Source organism: Petaurus breviceps, unplaced genomic scaffold, assembly GCF_028583685.1.
Source record: "Petaurus breviceps papuanus isolate PSGF00001 unplaced genomic scaffold, PetGlider_PUasm1.0 176, whole genome shotgun sequence".
Taxonomy (NCBI): Eukaryota; Metazoa; Chordata; class Mammalia; order Diprotodontia; family Petauridae; genus Petaurus; species Petaurus breviceps.
In genome coordinates this window covers 16234374-16253756 of record NW_027185771.1, presented here as the reverse complement: position 1 = coordinate 16253756, position 19383 = coordinate 16234374, and the positions used below count along the sequence as shown (strand labels likewise).

The 19383-nt window shown below is 51.5% G+C and overlaps 1 protein-coding gene across 3 annotated transcripts; it reads left to right on the top strand.

The window, feature by feature from the left end:
- The first annotated feature begins 1986 nt into the window (after positions 1-1986).
- Positions 1987-15419, top strand: RIPOR1 (RHO family interacting cell polarization regulator 1). Of its 3 annotated transcripts, XM_069085741.1 has the most exons (22): positions 1987-2171; positions 4279-4405; positions 4556-4708; positions 5222-5300; positions 7624-7647; positions 7818-7871; positions 8120-8272; positions 8399-8462; positions 8604-8647; positions 8827-8952; positions 9104-9252; positions 9363-9492; positions 9809-10918; positions 11005-11123; positions 12124-12280; positions 12556-12691; positions 12908-13069; positions 13675-13833; positions 14081-14277; positions 14356-14439; positions 14680-14770; positions 14911-15419. In XM_069085741.1, exons 1-22 carry the CDS (start codon positions 2153-2155, stop codon positions 15006-15008), a joined length of 3435 nt encoding a protein of 1144 aa, XP_068941842.1. In that variant the 5' UTR covers positions 1987-2152; the 3' UTR covers positions 15009-15419. The 3 variants fall into 3 exon arrangements, with proteins under 3 accessions (XP_068941842.1, XP_068941845.1, XP_068941843.1); XM_069085742.1 differs by lacking the exons at positions 1987-2171; positions 4279-4405; positions 5222-5300 and having other exon boundaries at positions 4574-4708; XM_069085744.1 differs by lacking the exons at positions 12124-12280; positions 12556-12691; positions 12908-13069; ... (3 more) ...; positions 14680-14770; positions 14911-15419 and adding an exon at positions 11430-12077.
- The last annotated feature ends 3964 nt before the right edge of the window (positions 15420-19383 follow it).

The following is a 19383-nucleotide window of genomic DNA, read 5'->3' as shown; positions in this document are numbered from 1 at the left end:
GCCCACTGGGGCCAAGCAGCACAGACCTAATCCCTCTTTCTATTTGCTTGTTCTTGAAGAATATGAAGACAGTTCCCATGGCATGTCCCCCTATAAGCCTTCACAATCACTGGGTCCTTCTGGCTGCCAAGTACTTCCTCTTTATGGAGGGATAATACCAATTATACCCATCTCACCTACTTCTAGCCTTCTAAAGAAAGAACTCTGTACAATGGACAATGCTACACACACACACTCTCTGCTGACACCTCTGCTTGAGTCTCCAGGGTCCTACCTCCCCCTTGTCCCATCGTTCCAGCAGCCCAGCAAAGCCCACCCCAAGAAGATCACGTAATAGAGGTTTTGAACCTTAGCTGCCCTTTCCTGAGCCTAGTGTTTACTTGGGTAGATAACCTGGGCTTTTCTGCACACTCCCACCCCAGTCACATCCCCTCACCCCATCTGTTTCTATAGGTCTAGCCTTAGCTTTCAGTTCCCAGTGCCTCAGTTTCTCCTTCTGTACAGGGGGCATACCCTTTAGGAAATTGTTGAGATTGCTTCAGAAAGTGCCTCCTCCAATGACTAAGAGGAAGCTAGCCTGGGGAGGAGCATTCAAGCCCCCATCCTTCCTAATCTCCTAGGTGAGGTCCTTCCCCCATCATCCAAGACTTCTTTGCTTTATCATAGAAAGCTAGGGCTGAAAGGAACCTTGGAGATCACCTTATCTAACCCTCTCGTTTTACAGATAAGAAAAGACTGAGGCCTTGCTAGCCAAGGGAAGTGACAGGCTCAAAGTCACCCAGCTGGTTAGTGGCAGAGCTGGGAACACAACCCAGGAATCCTGACTTTCCACACCACTGTGGCTGTTCATTTTAACCCAATTTCCCCTGGATAACAAAGAGAAAAGGGGAAGGGGCAGAGGAGTGAGCCTCTCTAGTAGGGTTTGACTCAAAGGACCTTCCAGCCTCACTCCTCCAGAAGGGGAAACAGGCTGGTGAAGGTCAGAAGCCCATGGGAAAGACTCAGTTTCAGTTCCCACCTCTGAAACTTGCTACAGAGAAGTTCTTTTAATCTCCCCTGTTCTCCCATTTCCTCACCTATTGGGAACCAGCTGGAGTCCTCAGGTCCCAGGCTTGGGGGTGGGAGTGGATGATTCCCAACCAAACCTGAACAAGGCATTTTCAGCCTGGGAAAGGTGTAACTGTTCTCCTGGAGGCTTTGAGCCTTCACTGACATGTAACAAGTTATAACAAATAAGGAACAAAATATAGACATAAAATCTCAGAGCTGAAAGGAATCATCTAGTGATCCATCCCTTCAATTTACAGATGAGGAAACTGAGGCTCAGCTAGTTAGGTTAACAGTTTAGGAACGATTTTCTAGTATTAGATATATATGCAATCTCCCTCCCTCCCCCCACCCCCATTTGTTCATTAATTGGTGTAAAGAGTGCTCAGTGAGAAAACTCCCTCCACCAGTCAAATCATCCAACTCTCAACTAGTTTGTCTTGAGAGAATTGCCTGGAGCGTAAGAGGTTAGCCTAAGGTCAGACAGCCTGTATATGGTCCGGAGGTGGGACTGGAATCCAGGTGTTCCTGCCTCTGTGGCCTGATTGCTATCCACTATGGCAGGATGTCCCTATGTGCAGCATAAAAAGGCATGGCAAAATGTAGTACTCTCAGAGCCCCCAGTTTGTTGCCTAGTAGGTGGCCGCCAATCTTGCATACCCCTAATCTGGGCCCTGGTCCCCTGGGGAAGATCTGGGAGGCAGGGATGAGTGTGTGTCCACTCCCTTTTCTTACATTAGCTGGCTCACCCAATCTAAGACCCCCTGAAGGGGACTGGGAGAAGTTTAGGAGGCCCACCCTTACCCCGGGTCAATATTGAAGCCTGGGGTCTTAGGAGCCCACCCCAGTTCCGGCCCAGTGCCCCTCCGCCTGCCTGCCTGCCGGAGGGACTCTGAGTCAGGCTCTGAACAGCAGGAACTGGGCGGGGGGACCGGGCCAGGGCCGAGGGGAGGAGCTGGAGAGTGAGCCTGAGCCCCAGCTGCTGCTGAAGCCCGAGCAGAGCCCAGCCAAGCTGGACCAGGACACTGGGGCTTATTAGGCCCGAGCAGGTCAGCTCCACCGGCCGGGCCGAGGTCCAGTGTAGAGGAGCCGCTCCCCAGCCACCATGAACTCGAGAAAGAGAGGTAACCGTCTCCCCTCCTCCCCCACCTCCTCTTGAGGAAGACTGGCAGGGATGCGGGGTGGTCAGCTCTGGGTTTCTACGGCTGGAAGACGGGGGGGGAACAGAATAGGGATATAGAGAGGATGGTAGTCTAGCTGTGACTCGGTTTCCCTTCGTGGAACTCAGAAAGACCGGCAGGGGCGGGGCTTTTCCCGTCATAACCCCCAGAGCCCGAGACCCCTCCTTCTAACGTTTCTCTCCTTCTCCCCCCGCCTCCCATCCGGGAATCCCCTGCTGTGCTCTGGGCTTTAAAACCCGGGACTTCTCCAGACTGACTTAGGGGATAGGGCAGAGCCCAGAAGGAGGGGGACAGAGGTAGTCGAGGAGAGTCCTTGCCTCCCCTTGGGTGGCCACATTTATTTCTCGATCCTGCTGGCAGCTCCTAGGCTGCCCCAAAGTCTCCCCGGAACCCAAGCCTTTGGGCTCTGCTTTGGGGGCGGGAGAGGGAGTTTGGGGGCAGGCGCAGAATGACAGATTGTGTAGGTGCGTATGTGCTACCCGTGGCCGGGGATCAGGGAGAGGTCAGGCTGGTTTCGGGGAAGCAGGTTCAACGCCTCTTGGGTCTGGCTACCTCCTACCTCCTGCCCTGCCCTTGTGTTCTGTCCTGTGCTCCATCCTGGTCCCGACTCGTGGCTGTCATCATTATTATTATTACTAATAATAATTAATAGCTTACATTTCTATAGCCCTTTAAGGTTGGAAGGACTCTGACCTCAGGGCCTCTCCTCCCTTCCCCCACTTCTAGTGGGGAGGGACGGAGAAGCTCCGCCTTTTTGCCCCCCTTTCCCTCTCCCCCTCCCCAGCCCCCAGAATCCTTAAGGGCAAAGTTATCCTCCAGGCCACAGCACCCATGGTCCAGACCCTTTACTTTTCCCTCCCGTTCCAAGCCTTCAGATCTTAGGGAAGGGGAAATAGTTTCAGTGAGGGGAGGGGGACTGGAAATGGAGGGCTGAGGAGGCCAGAAGGGGCAGTCCCGCCCACTTGTGTCTCTGGGGTAAACACTCGCTTCCTTCCATTCTTCAGAATCTGTTCCTTCCCTTTCCTGCCCCCTCCCAGGACTAGACTTGGTTTGTGTTCGTGTGTGTGTGTTGGGTTGGGGGGGGGGTAGTTTAGGGAGGGAATCTCCCAGAGATAATGGAGGGAGGGCCAACTCCAGGGCTGAGTCAGTCCCAGGTCCCCGCAAGCTGTGATTCTGCCATGCATTTTTGCCAAGGTTTTTCTCCACCTCCTCCCCTCCACTACCTTGACCCCCTGGAGTCTTTACCTATCCCAGCCACCCTTCCTAATCCCTCCCCGATCCTGGGTATCATTGGAGTTGGGCCCCTGAGGGCAAAGAAGGCTCTCTGCCCCAGGCTTTGTAGGCAGAAGGTGGAAGCTCTGAGGAGACGGGATTGTTATTTTGGAAGTTGGAAGTACTGCAGGAAAGGGAACTGGGTAGCTGCCAAGCAGAGTCCCCACTCCACCTGCCTTGCAGGCCCTGTGATTACCTCTGTCCTAAGCTTCTGTCATTACCTCATGTTTTGACTGGGAACATCCCTGCTGAGAGATGGCGTCTCAGAGAGGCTGTCTTCTCTCCCTTTTCCCCCAGGGACTACCCTGTTTGGAACAGTTAGCCCCAGGGCAGTAAGCAAGAAAGGCGCCCTCAGATTGGGATTTAGGGGTCCAGCTGAGGACCTCTCCCTCTCCTCATCTTCCCTGATCGGATTACATCTGTAATCCAATGGTGAAGGGGGAGGGGTGGAAGGCTGTTGTTACAGAGACAGAAGGACTGGCTAGAAGGGGGGCAGGACCCCCTTCTTACTCCATCCTTTAGAGCTCAGCCAAGTGGTACAAGTTGTGACAGTCGGGGGTTGGGAGTCTGGACCCCTGGCTTCAGTTCTAGACCCCTCTGCGCCATTTGTTTTGCATCTCTGCCCTGACCCCGGCTTCAGGGAAGAGCTGGAAGAAACTCTGGGATTCCCCCTCCTGGGAGGGTGTCTTTGCTGAACTCCAAGCTTGGCCTTTTGCTCCCTAAGGTTTGGGAATTCATCCACCTACTCCTCCCTTTATTTCCTTCCTCTTCTCATCAGGGAGCCCTTCTCGGACTCATTCGATGATGTCTTTGTCTGTTCGGCCCCAACGTCGAATTCTCAGTGCCAGGATCAATAGGAGCCAGTCCTTTGCAGGTGTCCTGAGTGGCCAGGACCGGGGGGGCAGGTACTGAGGGGAAGGCTGAGGGTGGGGAAGGTCTGGAGTGGGCAGCTGATAAGGATGGGATCTATGGAGAGGGGCTGTAATGGGTGCCAGTGAATTTGCCGGTTAGGACTCTTCCTGTCTTCATTCTTTACTGCTGCCTCCTCTTTGCAGGAGCCTAGCAGCCTTCAGCCCCCCTGTCGCCCCCCGAAAAACACCTGCCATTGTCCGAGTCTCCAGGATGTTCTCCATGGCACATCCACCACCAAAGGTGCCTCAACCAGAGCGGCTGGACCAAGTGTATGAAGCCCTGAAGAGGGGCCTAACGTAAGGATGCTCTTCCTTCCTAGGCCAGTCCCCAAGTGACCTATGGGACCCTCTCACATCATAATCCTGGGGGACCTCCTCATAGGAACCCCCCATCCACAGAAATTTTACATCCAACCCTCTACTTGTCCCCAAGCCCCTTTTCCCACATATATACTCTTTTTAGTAGCATTTTATTTTTTCCAATTACATATAATGACAATTTTTAACATTCATTTTTTACAAAATGTTTGAATTCCAGATTTTTTCCCTCCTTCCTCCCCCTGAGACAATAAGCAATTTGATATAGGTTATACCACACATATACTCTTATATCAAGAATCCTACCTACCCCCTCTATTTCCCAGCCATGCCTTACCTCCATCACACATCCCCAGCTAGTCACCCCCAAGACTGAAGGCCAACTACAGACAGACTGAGTTGTCTTGGTTTCCTCCTTGAGGATTGTGTGTGAATCTGCCTGGGACGAACTGGTGAGACCACCATCCTAAACACTTTCACACTTCTCCCCAGGGCCTACCTAGAGGTGCATCAGTTAGAACAGGAGAAACTTCAAGTTCAGATCAGAGAATCTAAGAGAAACTCTAGGCTGGTGAGTGATTTGGGACCCATCCTTCCCTTTAAACCACTTGCATGAGCTGGGGAAGAGATCTAGATCCTCAGGGAGGTGGGGGAGTAAATTTCTCTGTATTGGAATGTAGTTGGACTGATTCCTGGTTGCTCTCATGTGGGAGGTGTCTCTCCCTGCCATTGTCCAAGATAGCTCCTGAGAGGCCACTCATGGGATCCATAATGTACCTAGGACATTTTTGGACTCTTTCCTGATTCCAGAAGTTTGAACTATTGGCAATAGTCTTCTAAATGGTCTCTGCATCCAGACTCTTTCCTCTCCTCTTTCTCTTTCACATTTCTGCCAAAACAATCCTCCCTAAACACAGGAGTGACCTTGAACTTCCTCCAGGGGCTTCCTATTGCCATATCAAATACAGAATTCTCAATCTAACTTCAAGGCCCTCCCCAATCAGTTCCAATCGAGTCGGGTTTTATTTCACATTACTCCAATTCACACCCTCTGCATTCCAATCAAGTGGGACTACTAACTCTCCCCCAAATCCAGCATTCCATGTCCATGCATTCATACTTGCAGGCCTTCTCCCAAGCCTGGAAAGCTCAGCCTCCCTCTGCATCCCTTGTCATAACCTTTGTTTTCCTTCAGGGCCTTACTCAGGGACTGCTACCAACTTCTCTGTTAATCAACCTTTCTTCGCCCCCAGTTATTAGTATTCTTTCCTTCCCTAAACAACACTGACATATTGTATCCCCCTAATTTCATGTATGTTCCTTGAGGTCTGGGGCCGTGTCATTTTTGGTTTCATATTCCCAATATCCTAGCACCGTGCCTTGAACATTGTCATTTAGTCATATCCTACTTATTGTAACCCCATTTGGGGTATTCTTGTCAGAGACACTGGAGTGGTTTGCCATTTCCTTCTCCAGATCATTTTACAGATGAGAAAACGGAGGCAAATAGAGTGCAGTGACTAGCCCAAGGTCACCAGGTCTTCCTTACTCCAGGCCCAGTGCTCTATCTATTGCTTAATCAAAGTTGAAGAAATTTAATTGAATTCATCCAGGACTTATTCCCTCATCTAATCTATTTGGTTTTTCCCCTATCTTCTTCACCAAGGTACCCATAGATTCTCCTACTATAGCTGTAGATTAAAGGAAAGGATTTAATCAAGGAAAACTAAAAGGTACAAAGTACCCAAGGTTGTAAAAAAAGAGTTTGGAATAGTAGAAAGGGTCTTGGACTAAGAATCAGGAGACCTGGATGCTGGGCTTGGCTTTGCCACTGACTCCGTGGAAATTCTTGGAAGATGCTTCGTTCTGGTCCTGTTTGCTACTCTATAAGATTAGGGACCAGGACTCATGGGCTTTCAGGTTCCTTGCAGCTGATGTGGTTTGAATCCAAGGATTGGCTTTGCAAACCCATCCGGAGCCACCAGCGTTATTCTTGTCCCACAGAGCAGATCAAATATGTACTCTTAGCAAAGTTTCACCTTCCAGCCTCAGGACTGTCTCTTCAACTTCAGTACTATTTTTTCCATCTTGGCCCATCTCTGGCTCTCTTCTCGACCCTCTCTCAGTCCCTTCTCTTCCTAGAGCACTTCTTGACTCTGGAAGTAGCCAGGTGTTCCTAAAGCATGCCATTCCCCATCTCCCCAATCCTACATCGATCACAGGTCTTACAGAACGGTAAAAGGGGCCTCTCTAGTGTAAATTACACAGAACAGAATGTTAATTTAAAAGAAAAACTCACATAGGGTCATTTCACAACATCCCTAACTCTCAGAGCCCCTCTCAATCTTGAATATGGGTTAGGGAATAAAGAATGACAGGATAAGAAAGAGCTTAGCCAGCAGTGTTTTAGTAAATGTTTAGCAACTAGTTAGGGGACTTGGGAGAGGGAGTGGAAATATAAACAGACATACTTTTAAATTTAATCTGCATTATTAAAATTTTTCTCCATCACTTCTTCAAGTCTAGACAATCAACAGAACAATATATCCTACCCTGATGTGCAGCATGCCCATATTTCTGAGGAGTAAATGCTCACACAGAACATTAACAACAGGTTATAGCTAGGGGGCTGAAGGTGGCTCCAGCATATCCCTGCCCCTTCCCTTTGCCCTTCCTCTTCTCACAGCCATTTCCAGGAAGAGGGAGTCCTTCACATATCCACTTAAGTCCAGTAGGTTTCTATCCCCCTCTCCATTCCCTTTCATCATTTCTCTCCTCACATGCATGGAACAGTAGGGTAATAAGTCCTTCATTCCCAGTGCTATACACCCCTGCTACCCAGGACCCCCATCTCTTATGCTTCTCATCTTGTCTTAATTTTTTCCCCCATATAGGGCTTTCTCTACGAGTTGGACAAGGTAAGTGAATCTAAGACAGAAGTTGGAGGCTTGACCAAGAGGATAAGTAAATCAGGGTGTGAGAGGTCAGAGGGCTGGGGAGAGGGAGCAGAAAGAAGCAGCCCCTTCCTCCCATCCCCACTTCCCCCAGCCTAATCAGCCCTTTTCTCATCAAAACCTTATTTCCTCAGCAAGTGAAATCTATTGAGCGTTTCCTCCGGCGCCTGGAGTTCCATGTCAGCAAGGTAAAAGTGGTGGTAGAGCAACACAGAACCATGAAGGGGATTGGGAGAGGGAAGCAAGGGAAAGATTGAGATATTGAGTGAAGATGCCAGGGCTGGTGCCTTTCTCCTTGGGGTGGAAGGGGTGGCTTTTGGAGGTTCCCAGATTACAGAACCAATGATGGTGAGGCTGCTCAGTCCTCTAGGGCTGCCTGTTTAGATGCTTCTCACTCATCTCCACCCTCTTCTGATCCCTTCTTGGTCTCCTACAGATTGATGAGCTGTATGATGGGTATTGCATTCAGCGGCGGTTACGGGATGGAGCGCACAACATGGTTCGGGCTTATACTTCAGGGACTCCTGGGAGTCGTGAGGCTAGGGACAGCCTGGCTGAGGCTACTCGTGGGCACCGAGAATACACTGAGGTGAGAAGGTTGATTGGCAACTGGAGAACAAAGAAGGGGAGTGGGGCGAGGCTTCTTTGTAAGACTTTTTGGAGGGGTCTGGGAGGCGATCATGCTTCTTGATTCTCTCTCCTTTCCTGTTCCCAGAGCATGTGTTTGCTGGAAAGTGAACTTGAAGGACAGTTAGGTGAATTCCACCTCAAAATGAAAGGTGTGTATAAATGGTGGGGAAGGTTACATCCTAGCTTAGGGAAAAGATATCAGGGGGACATAGGGAGCCCCAGAAGAGGGAGGGAAACTTGAAAGCTCTCAGACTCTCTCTCTTGCCCTCTCTCTCTCATTCTCTTTTCAGGACTAGCTGGTTTTGCCCGGCTGTGTGTTGGAGACCAATATGAGGTACTGTGGAAACAGTGAATGGGGAGGAAGGTATTAGGGAGGAAGTTGTTTCTAGCTACAGATTATCTCTGTCTCTCAGGGGGAGTGATTTACAGGTTGTCATCCTTATCTCTGGTAGTCGCTATCACTTCTCAGGCAGTGGGTTGAGGATGGAGTTGCTCATTGTCCCTCCTCCTCAGATCTATATGAAATATGGACGTCAGCGCTGGAAGCTACGAGGACGCATTGAAAGCAGTGGGAAGCAGGTTTGGGACAGTGAAGACATGGTCTTCCTACCACTGCTCACAGAATTCCTTTCCATCAAGGTGACTACAGTTCCCTTCTCCCCAGTACCCCAGTCCTCTCCATCCTCAACCACAGTCCTTCTGGGTAGACACAAGCTCTCCTGAGCTTGTGTCTACCCAGTGGGCTCTCCCCACTGCTGCTGGCTCACTGTCCCCCTGGCCTGCCCTACAGGTCACAGAACTCAAGAGCTTGGCAAACCACGTGGTTGTGGGCAGTGTCTCTTGTGAGACCAAAGACCTGTTTGCTGCTCTTCCTCAAGTTGTGGCTGTGGATATTAATGACCTGGGCACCATCAAGCTTAGCCTTGAGGTCACTTGGAGGTGAGTGCCTGGGAGGGGGCTGCCATATACAGGAAGAGAAGGAGCCTCTGTCAGATGGGGGTGAGGACAGTTGTTCCTGTCTCTAAGCAACGCCCTGACTTTCCCTTCAGCCCCTTTGACAAGGATGACCAACCTTCAGCGGCTTCCACCGTCACCAAGACCTCCACTGTCAGCAAGCGCTTTTCCACCTACAGTCAGAGTCCTCCAGATACCCCTTCACTGCGGGAACAGGCCTTCTATGTGAGTGTTCCTTAACCTCCCCTCCTTGAGGGATTAGGCCTTCCATGTGAGGGCCACCCTACCAACTCCTTCCCAAGTCTACCCATTGTGCAAGGCTGCTCAGTTCCTCAAACTGGGCTGTCCATGTAACTGTCTTTGGCGGGGATATCACCTCAAGACCCCAAGAGTCTTGCCCTTATTTCTCCTCTGACCCAGCCCTAGGCAATAGTCTGATTGGAAGGAATGGAGTGAAGCTCCATGGATGGACTGGGAGCTCTGACTGGGTCCTGTCTCATCTCTTCCTTATACACCTCTCTCTCTCACTTCTCCTTGCCAGAACATGCTCCGTCGTCAGGATGAGCTAGAGAATGGAACAGCTTGGTCCCTGTCCTCAGAGTCTTCAGATGATTCCTCCAGCCCCCAGCTCTCAGGGGCTGCCCGTCTCACCCCACCCTCTCGGCCCCTCGTACAACAGCCCGAGGCTCCTCCAATCCACATTGCCTTTTCTCGTCCAGAGGTCCCCTATCCCTCAGGGGAGGCCCTGGAGGAGGAGGGGACCAAACCCCCAGTCTTGGCCAATGGGCACATCCCCTACAGCCGAACTCTGAGCCATATCAGCGAGGCGAGTGTGGATGCCGCATTGGCAGAGGCTGCCATTGAATCTGTGGCCTCAGAGAGCCGTGCTCAGGGCCTCACCACCTCTGTACACCCAGACTCTACTGACCCTACCCCACTCCCTGCCCCAGAAGCACAACCAGACCCCTTAAACCCAAGCCCTACCCTCTCTTGTTTAGACGCAACCACTCTGCATGAAAGCCTTACCCCCTTACCCTCAGAACCAGTCACTTTAAATCTGAACTCCTTTCCCTTACACCCAAGACCATCTGACTCTGATTTTCCCCATCCAGACTCCATCCCCTCCTACCCAAATCCCATCTCTCCTTGCCCAGACTCCATCCACTCCCATCCAGAGCCTGACCCCTTGCACTCTGCCCATGGCTCTGTCCATCCAGACTCTTCACCCTCACACTCAGACCTTGCCCCCATCTTCCCAATTACCAGCCCTGAACACATAAACCAGGTTTCTCCTTCCCCAGCCCCAAACCTGTTGCACTCAGACCCTGCACCCCCACACTCAGAGACATCTTACCCCCATTCATACCCTGCCTTGTCACACACAGATCCCACACAGTCACCCCTCCCAGACAATTCCCCCAGGTCCCCTGTAGTGCCTCAGGTTCCAGTCCAGGAGGCAGCTGATATTCCCCTAACGGAGGCCAAAGTTCCTCCCCAGAAGGGGCTGCTGGAGCAGGGAGCAGGGCCGAGGGACACAGGGCTGGAAGAAGCCCTGGGGGCCTTGAGCTCTGCCCTGGATGATTATAGGGGCCAGTTTCCAGAGCTACAAGGACTAGAGCAGGAGGTGACTCGGCTTGAGAGCCTACTTATGGTGAGGGGGAGTGGCCATGGCGAGGAGAGGGAGGGGGGAAAGGAGGAAGAAATGATCCATCACCCCCTTCTCTACTGTGTCTGCAGCAGAGACAAGGCATGTCCCGAAGCCGGGCATCCAGCCTCAGCCTAACTGTGGAGCACGCACTGGAGAGTTTTAGCTTCCTCAATGATGATGAAGACGAGGATGAGGGGCCTGAGGACAGGTGAAGAAGGGGCTGGGGTACAGGTGAGGGAGGGACCATTGAGTGAGATCAAGAAAACAAAAGAGTAAAAGTGGAGGGGAGCTGAGGGGGGGACATTTAGGATTCAGTGGGAAGGGGACCTGTATCTGACCTTCACCTCCAGCTCTCCCCTCTCTGTGTCTCCATCTGCCCCCGGTGCCCCCTTCCTGGGGCTCTGTGTCACTCTCCCCCCACCCCCGCCTTCAAGTGCCTTCCTCCTTAATCTTCAGAACACCCCCTCCCAGCACCCCCATTCTCTTTACCTCTAGTTCTGCCTCTCTCCCTCAGTCTCATTTTGGACCTGCTTTCTGGATATGCCCCCCCATCGTCTCCTCACTCATGCATGGCTAGAAACCAGCCTCATCATCATCATTCCCCTTCGGCCCTCACATGCTCTGCCCAGCATAGGCGGAGACTCTGGTCCCTTGACGAACTCCCTCGGAGCAGCTTTCGTACTGTCCGCCTCCATGACCAAGCTTTGTCCCTCCTCCCCTCGCCACTGCTCCAGTCCAAGGCCTCAGCACCTCTGTCCTCCCACCAGAGCCCCTATTCCTTCCTTTGGGGCTCTGTCCGGTCACTTCATCAATGGCCTTCCCATCTGCAACCTGGTGACCTCTCTTCCCAACACTCAAAATGCCAGCGCCAGTCTGCTGCCCCTCTACCTAGGTTTCTTCTCTGCCCTCCCTGAGACCCATCTCACCCACTCAAATACACTCCCATCACTATAAGCCACTTTGGCCCCAGCTCAAAGGCCCCACATCCAGGAAGGCCAGTTATCAGAGCCATGTATGTGTATGTGAAGTCATCTGTCCATCCATTTGTTGTCCTCCCCCATCCATCCAACCTGTCTATAACTAGAGGTGGGAGAGGGGGCTGAGGATGGGTCTGCATCTCAATAAACGTACACTGGGCACCATGATGGTGATACTCTGCCTCTGATGGTCTGGACAGCAGGTGCTCACTACTCAGGTCTCTCCTACAGGACGTTGAGCAGCCCAGGGCCTGAGTCTGAGGCTGGGGTTAGCAGTGTGTCTGAGGATGCCCTGGACTCCTCTACGCCTGGCCCCCTCAGCACTGGCTGCCCTGCCCTGGACACAGCCCTGGTTTTGCACCTACAGCACTGTGGCCACCTCTTGCTGGTGAGGCCAACAGCCCTCCCCCCAATACATTAACCTCTTACTGACCCCAAGAGTCTAGCATGCTAGGACCTTCAGTCTCCACTGTCCCACTGCACGCTTGTAACCTCACATGAACACACCTGCCCTTTGCATGCTAGGAGTTGCAATCCCTGGGCTCCACACTATATTTCTAGGCCCCATGTCCTACCCACCATCCCCAACCCTGAACAGGGGCTAAATAGAACCCCTCCTACTCCCTGTGTCTGAGGTGGCCCTGGCTGGTCTCTGCTCTTCAGAAACTAGGCACCTTTGGGCCCCTACGATGCCAGGAAGCATCAGCATTGGAGCGGCTGCTTCGGGAGGCCCTGGTGCTGGAGGTGGTGTGCCAACTTTGTGGGGGGCAAGTGGGCAAGGCCACCTCTGCTCAGGAAGGTAAAGGCACCCACTTCCTTCTACCCTGGAACAAAACTAGGAAATCTGCCTCCATCCTTTTTCTCCAGAATTCTGCCTTTCTGCCCTCCCCTCCCCCTAGAGACCTCCCCCCCTCCACCCAGTCCAACAAGCCCTCCATTGACCCGCCCACTGCTGCCCCTTGTTGGCTCTCCTCATCCCACTGACTGCTCCCCTCCAAACCCCCTGCCCTCTCAGTGCTGCAGTTCTCTGTTCCCCGGCCGGGCTTCCTGCCCTTCTGGAACCTGTGCACTGAGGGAGGCAATCTCTTGGTTTGTCCCGTGGAGCGCATCCTCTTCACCTTCTGCAGCCAGTATGGAGCCCGCCTCTCACTGCGCCAGCCAGGCCTGGCTGAGGCTGGTGAGTGAGAATCCCTCTCTCCCCAAGTACTGGTCAAACCCTCTCACAACCAACTCATAAATATTGACTTAGTGTGTACTGTGTTAAAGGTGAAGGATAAACTGAGACACACAAAAAATGTATGGCAGACTGCCTGACCTCAGAGTACAGGTGGAGCCAGCCTAGCAGATCAGGGGAAAAGAGCTGGAACTGGAAGGAACAGAAGAGGCTGCCTTGGCCAGTTTCCCTGTTTTATTAGGGGATCAGACTCAGGCCTCGAGAGGCCTCATGACTTGCCAAGTTGACCTGGGTAGTGGGTAACAAATCTCAGACTCAGCCCAAGTTTCTTGCCTACAAATCTCAGCGTTCTTGCGCTGTTAACAGCAGCTTACACATTCAGATGAGGGGTAGAGAGAGCAAGTGCTATCACAGTTCAGAGAAGGGATCAAGTGCTCTGTGATAGGTCTGATCAGGAAAGATTTCCTGGCAGAGATGTGCTCCGCGATGTGCAGCAGGCAGACGAGGCCGACCTGCCCCCAGGCACTCACGGGGGCTGGAGAGCCACATGCAGAGTCTCCCATGACATCCCTCATGAGCACACCCACCACCCATATCTCCTTTCCCAGTGTGTGTTAAGCTCCTAGAGGATGCCATGGGACAGAGGCTGCCCAGGAGGCCTCGATCGGGGCCTGGGGAACAGCTCACAATCTTCCAGTTCTGGAGCCACATCGAGGCCTTGAATAGTCCCTCCATGGAGGCTTATGTCACAGAAACAGCTGAAGAGGGTGAGTAGTCATTCCTTGGACTCACAGATTGAGAAAGTGCGTGAGTGCATGTGCGTGTACACACACACACACACACACACACACACAGTGTCCCTGTTGTATCACTGTAGTTATTGGTGGCTGTGCCTGTACTGGTAGGGTCCTCTCTTCCCTTCACAGCTGTGATGGGGTGGGGGGCAGGGAACAGACCCCCTTTTGTCAACATCATTCTAGTCCACCTCTCCCTGCCCCCCCACCTTTCTCTTAGTGTTGCTTGTGAAGAACTTGAATTCAGATGACCAGGCCGTGGTGCTCCGGGCCCTGAGACTGGCCCCCGAGGGGCGGCTCCACCGGGATGGACTCCGGGCCCTTAGCTCCCTTCTCATTCATGGTAACAGCAAAGTGATGGCTGCTGTCAGCACCCAGCTTCGGAGTTTAGCCCTGGGCTCGGACTTCCGGAAGAAGGTCAGGGACAGACCAAAGGGCCTGGGCTTAACACAGTGGGCACAGTGGCTCATTCCGCCTTCTCTCCCTCTCCTCCAGGCCCTGCTTTGTTTTCTGGAACAACTTGAGGATGAGGATATACAGACACGGGTGGCAGGGTGCGTGGCTCTGGGCTGTCTCAAGGTAATGTCCCTCCAGGCTTCCTGCCCTGCCCTCCAAAGTCCCTGCACTGCACTGACCACTCTACTAGTCTGTGACCATTCCACTGGCCCACCCTTTGTCCTTTCCCCATGGCTTGGATCCCAACTGTTTTGGAATGCTTACTCACCACTGACCCTCTTTGTCCCCAGTGCTTTCTCCTAGCTGGGTCCCATTCCCACAAATGTTTCAGCTCTTCCCACACTTTGCCCTTTCTCCAACCAGGCTCCAGAGGGCATTGAACCACTGGTGTACCTGTGCCAAACAGACAAGGAGGCTGTGAGGGAAGCTGCTCGGCAGAGTCTCCTGCAATGCGGTGAGTGTGTCACAGTTCTGAGCTGCTACTCTTCATGGAGTCCAGGAGGTGGGGGAAGATGGGGAAGGCAAACCTGGAAGGGGCAGAGCTGCTGGGCAAGGGGCCACTGCTTGGCCCTGACCCACTGTGCCCTTCTCTAGGGGAGGATGGGCAGTCAGCTCACCGACGGCTGGAAGAGTCTCTGGAAGCTCTGCCCCGGATCTTTGGGCCAGGAAGCATGGCCAGCACTGCATTCTGAGCTCCCTCTCTGCTCTCTGTCCCAGGAGCACAGGGGGCTCAGGAGTTACTGCCTATTCCCTCCTACCACCTTTCAGGGCTGGCCCTGCCCTGGGAGCCCCTAACCTGATGGGCCCAACTGACATTGGCAGGGGTAGGCTGGGTGTCAGGACCCAGGTTCCAGGGTTCCCTCCCATCCTACAGATTCCTATAAATATAAATCTCTTTAATATATTCTTCTGCTACCCCCAGCAGAGACCGCCACCTGCAGTCAAGTGCCTCCCCAGCCTCCATCAGGCTTCCCTCACCACACTGGTGTCTGGGATCCCCTTCTAGTCCCTGGTCACCCTGCCTCTCCCCTTCATGTCTGATTTTGTATTTTATTTACAGAGTTTTGCAGAAAATAAAAGGCAAAATCTCTTTCCTATGCTGAGCAGCCTTGTCACTGTCATTGTGGATCACCCTGTCTCGCCCATCCTCCAACTCTAAACTCATCAAGGGAGAGACGAGACTTGGAGAATCTATGTCCTTGGCTTCAGCCGTATTGTGTCACTATTTCACTGAGGACCCTGGCATGCATTTCTGCCTATGCATCAAAAGTGTGTTGATACAGGCAGAAGAGTGTATACCCGATAAAAACTAACAGTATAGTTAGCAAGGCATTTCTCACATACTCTCTCCCTCTCTCTCTCCCTCCCTCCCTCTCTCTCTCTCTCTCCCTCTCTCTCACTTTCTCCCTCCCTATCTCTCTCCCTTTCTCTCTTTACCCCTCCCTCTCTCTCTCTCTCTGCCCCCCCTCTCATACACACACAACCTTTGAGATAGGTATTGCATCCACATTTTGCAAATGGGAAAACAGAGGCTCAGAGATTAATTTACCCAAGATTACACAGCTAGTATTTTTCAAGAGAAGGAACCTGAACCCAGATCATGTGAGCCAACAAAGATCATCTTGGCCAACCTTGTCCAACCGTATTGTCTGATCAGGAATCCTTTGACTCCACGTCCAGGGCTGCTTCCTTTAGAACCTGATGCCTCCAGAAGTATGATGTGCTAACAAGCACTCATAAAATAATTGTATAAACAGGCATGGAGATCTGAGCTCTCCTCCTTCCCTCAGCCCAGCAAGCTAGTGGGAAGGGTGGTCACAGACTATGGGTCTTTAATTTTGCTTGCAATTTGTCTTTGAACTTGTTTGGAGGCTCGGCCTGAGCCTCCAGATTCTTTAGTGCAGCCAGTATTGGGAGCTCAGGACCCTGGACAAGGCTGGATCCCAGGAGGCTGGAGGACTCTTGAGAGGATGGGGAAAATACTGGAAGTGGTAGGGATGGGGGTGGCAGGGAAGGGGCAAGGTAGAGACTAAAGGATAAAGGAGAGCCTCAAGAAACCAAAAAGGGGGGAGAAAACAAGCTGAAATGGGTCTGGGTACTGAAGCAGGTGAGGACAGAAGCAGGTTAGAACATCTGAGCTTCCTCCAGAGGGCGCCAAAGTCTGTGTCTGAGCCAGGCAGAGATGACAGGAAAACTCAGAGCAAGGGAAGGGCCTCGCAGCCCCGGGGAGGATCAGGTGAGAAGAGCCTGAGCCTAAGAGTCTCATTAGGATTTCCCTTCTCACTAAGAGAAGGAGCTGTGTTTATGAGGGAACTGATAGAGGGAGTGGGGGAGGCCAAAGATTAGGACTATGGGGAGATGGAGATAACAGAAGGCTGTATAGTGGAAACATACTTTATTTCAAGTCATAAGGACCTGGGTTCAAATCCAGCCTTTGCTACTTACTCTATGACCTTAGGTAACTGCTTTTACTCCTCTGGATCTTAGATTCCGCAGCAAAACGTTGAGGTTGGACAAGTTGATGTCTGCTCCAGCTCCAGTTTCCATCATGAGAATACCAAAGACTGAATGTCAGAGATGTGTGAGGGAAGGGGGACAACAGAGAACTAAAGGCCAGGGATGGTGGCCCACCAATATAACTCCCCCTCTCCCAAGAGCAGAAGGCCACCAGGCTGCTAGCCAGAAGCAGACTGGCCCAGCTCTATCTTCTGTACCAATTAGTGGTGGAGTCAGGCTCATGAGTGATCACAGCACTTCAAGCCAATGCAAGACAGGGAAGGCCAAACTCAAAAAGATTTTTTTGAATAAAAAACAAAAGCTAGATTCTTACAGGGGCAGAGAGGAATGGAGCTCCCAGTTCCTATGAAGAGCCTAGAACTATGGTGTCTCTGCAGTTAACCCTTTTTATGTTACCAAAGTTCCACCTGAGTACTTGGTGAAGTGGCAGCCAAGGTATTCCTTTATCTAGAGCTCCCAGCTCCAGGTCCAGTGGAGGCCCTGAAAGGATTACAAAGGGAGGTTTGGGGAAGGATAGCATTGTAATGGCAGTGGGGAGGTGAGAGCTCCAGAGACCTGGAGTTACAGAAATTGGGCTGGAAGGGGGTGTAGCTGAGGCAACAGAGGCCAGAAAGGAGAATGTGCCAGTTCACTTCAAAGATCCAGCAGCACTTAGGAAGACCTGGGAAATAACAGCCCAATGAGCCCTCTGACCTCAGGGCTCAAACCACAATTCCTCCTAATACCTAATCCCAAATCATTCCATATTTTATTCACTCCTGGGTTTGTCTTAGGTCTACCCCATCTGTCATGGGGGAAGAAGGAAGACATTTGGGGAGGAGGGTTCCCTTACATACTCAGAGCATTCCATTCTCTCTTCCTTTACATGTTGTAATATTATAAGACATCTCCTCCCCTGCCTTTACAATGAAAGAGACCAGCTGAAAAATCTGCATGTACTAATAGCAAATATACACATGCATACTGTGTGTTTACTGTAAATGACTTGTTTCCAGCGTTCAATACCCTTTCTACTCCAGACTCATCATCAGGGTAACCTCTTTGTGTGATAATGTCCCTCATGGGGACCCCTCCAGTACATTCTGATCCTCTCCAAACTCAAAAGAATTGTGGTGGAAAAGTTGGAGGGAGTGAAAGGGGTGGGGGCTGGCTTTGACCCTAACCACTTGCTGGGGAAGTTGAATAGAATAATATGGCAACAGGAACCTTCACAGGAAGCACCTGTTGTCAGGATGCAAGAGTGGTCCCTGGGTTCAACGAGTCTAGCTGAGGCAGGGAAATGAGGTCACGGGGGAGCCAACATGAAGTCTGTGATGGGTGGGTCCTTCAGGTTTTTAGTCTACCTTTGAGGAGTCTTCTCTCAGTACCCTCAGTGGCCATGGAAAGCGTATGTGTGTATAACTGAGACTAGTGGTAATGGGCTGGGGAAGGGGTGAGGGAAGGCAGAGAAAAGTGGATGTTGGTAATGGCAAGAAGCACCTCAAAAGAATAATGAACATTTAAAACCATGATGGTATGAAGTCGAAACTCCTCAGAATAGAAACACTAAATATTAAGGGACCACCAGACTAGATTTGCTAGCCCAAGACTGGGGGTTGTCTCTCAGTCTAGAAGCTCCTAGAAAAGGGACCAGTGAGTTTGGGGATCTGTGGAAGTATCAGGAAAAAACTACCTTCCATCTTGGGGTATGGGAGAGTGTGGGAATCACTAAGGGTGAGGGGCTAGGAAACTGGAGGAAGAAGGGACCATTTCTGGCTGTTCTAGCGTACCAATTCAACCCTAAGGCTGATATCAGCTCCAGTGTAAGCCAGAACTCTTTCCTGGGAATTGCAGCTCCCAACACCTCCAAAGAGGTGGGGAGGGGCAAGACTACTCAATCCTTCTCCCCCTCACCAGGGGGTCTTGGCAAAGCACAGAAAAGATGGGAAAAGCAATCACTGAAGTGGCATAAGGGGGTGGAGGTAGGGAAGAGGCTAAAAGTTAAGAAAAGAGTATAGGATTTGGAGTCAGAGGACCTGGACTCAAATCTTGCCTCTGCTAATTGCCACCTTGTGACTTTGGGTAAGTCACCTACCTACTGTGTAAAATGGCAGAGATGAAGTAGGTGCTGGACTAGACAATTTCTGAAATCTCTTCTAGTTCAAAATTCATAGTAATAATACCCAGCATTTATAGATTTAAGGTTTGCAAAATACTTTATGAACATGATTGTATTTGATTCTCACAACAATCCTGAGAGGGAGATGCTATTATTATCATCCTAATTTTTTGGATGAGGAAACTGAGGCAGGCAGAGGTTAAGTGACTTTCCCAGGTCAAACAGCTGGTAAGTGTCTGAACTTGGATTTGAATTCAGGGCTCCCTAATTCCAAGTCCACCCATCTACCTGCGGCACCTCCTAGCTGCCCATAAATGCTATGGAGGAAGCAGGATAGAGTTGGGGAAAAGAGGGCTAGAAGAAGGTCTGAGCGGTTAGGAGCAAGGGTAGCTGGGAACAAGAGAAAGTTAGACTTGACTTATGTGTATGTGGGAGGAAGAAGCACAGCAGGG

What these genes read in the sequence shown, in the direction of transcription:
- RIPOR1 (XM_069085741.1), top strand. An exon ending in TGGAGTTCCATGTCAGCAAG is followed by an intron (nt 7,872 to 8,119) that starts GTAAAAGTGGTG and finishes GGTCTCCTACAG; the next exon opens with ATTGATGAGCTGTATGATGG. An exon ending in GCTCGGACTTCCGGAAGAAG is followed by an intron (nt 14,278 to 14,355) that starts GTCAGGGACAGA and finishes CCTCTCCTCCAG; the next exon opens with GCCCTGCTTTGTTTTCTGGA.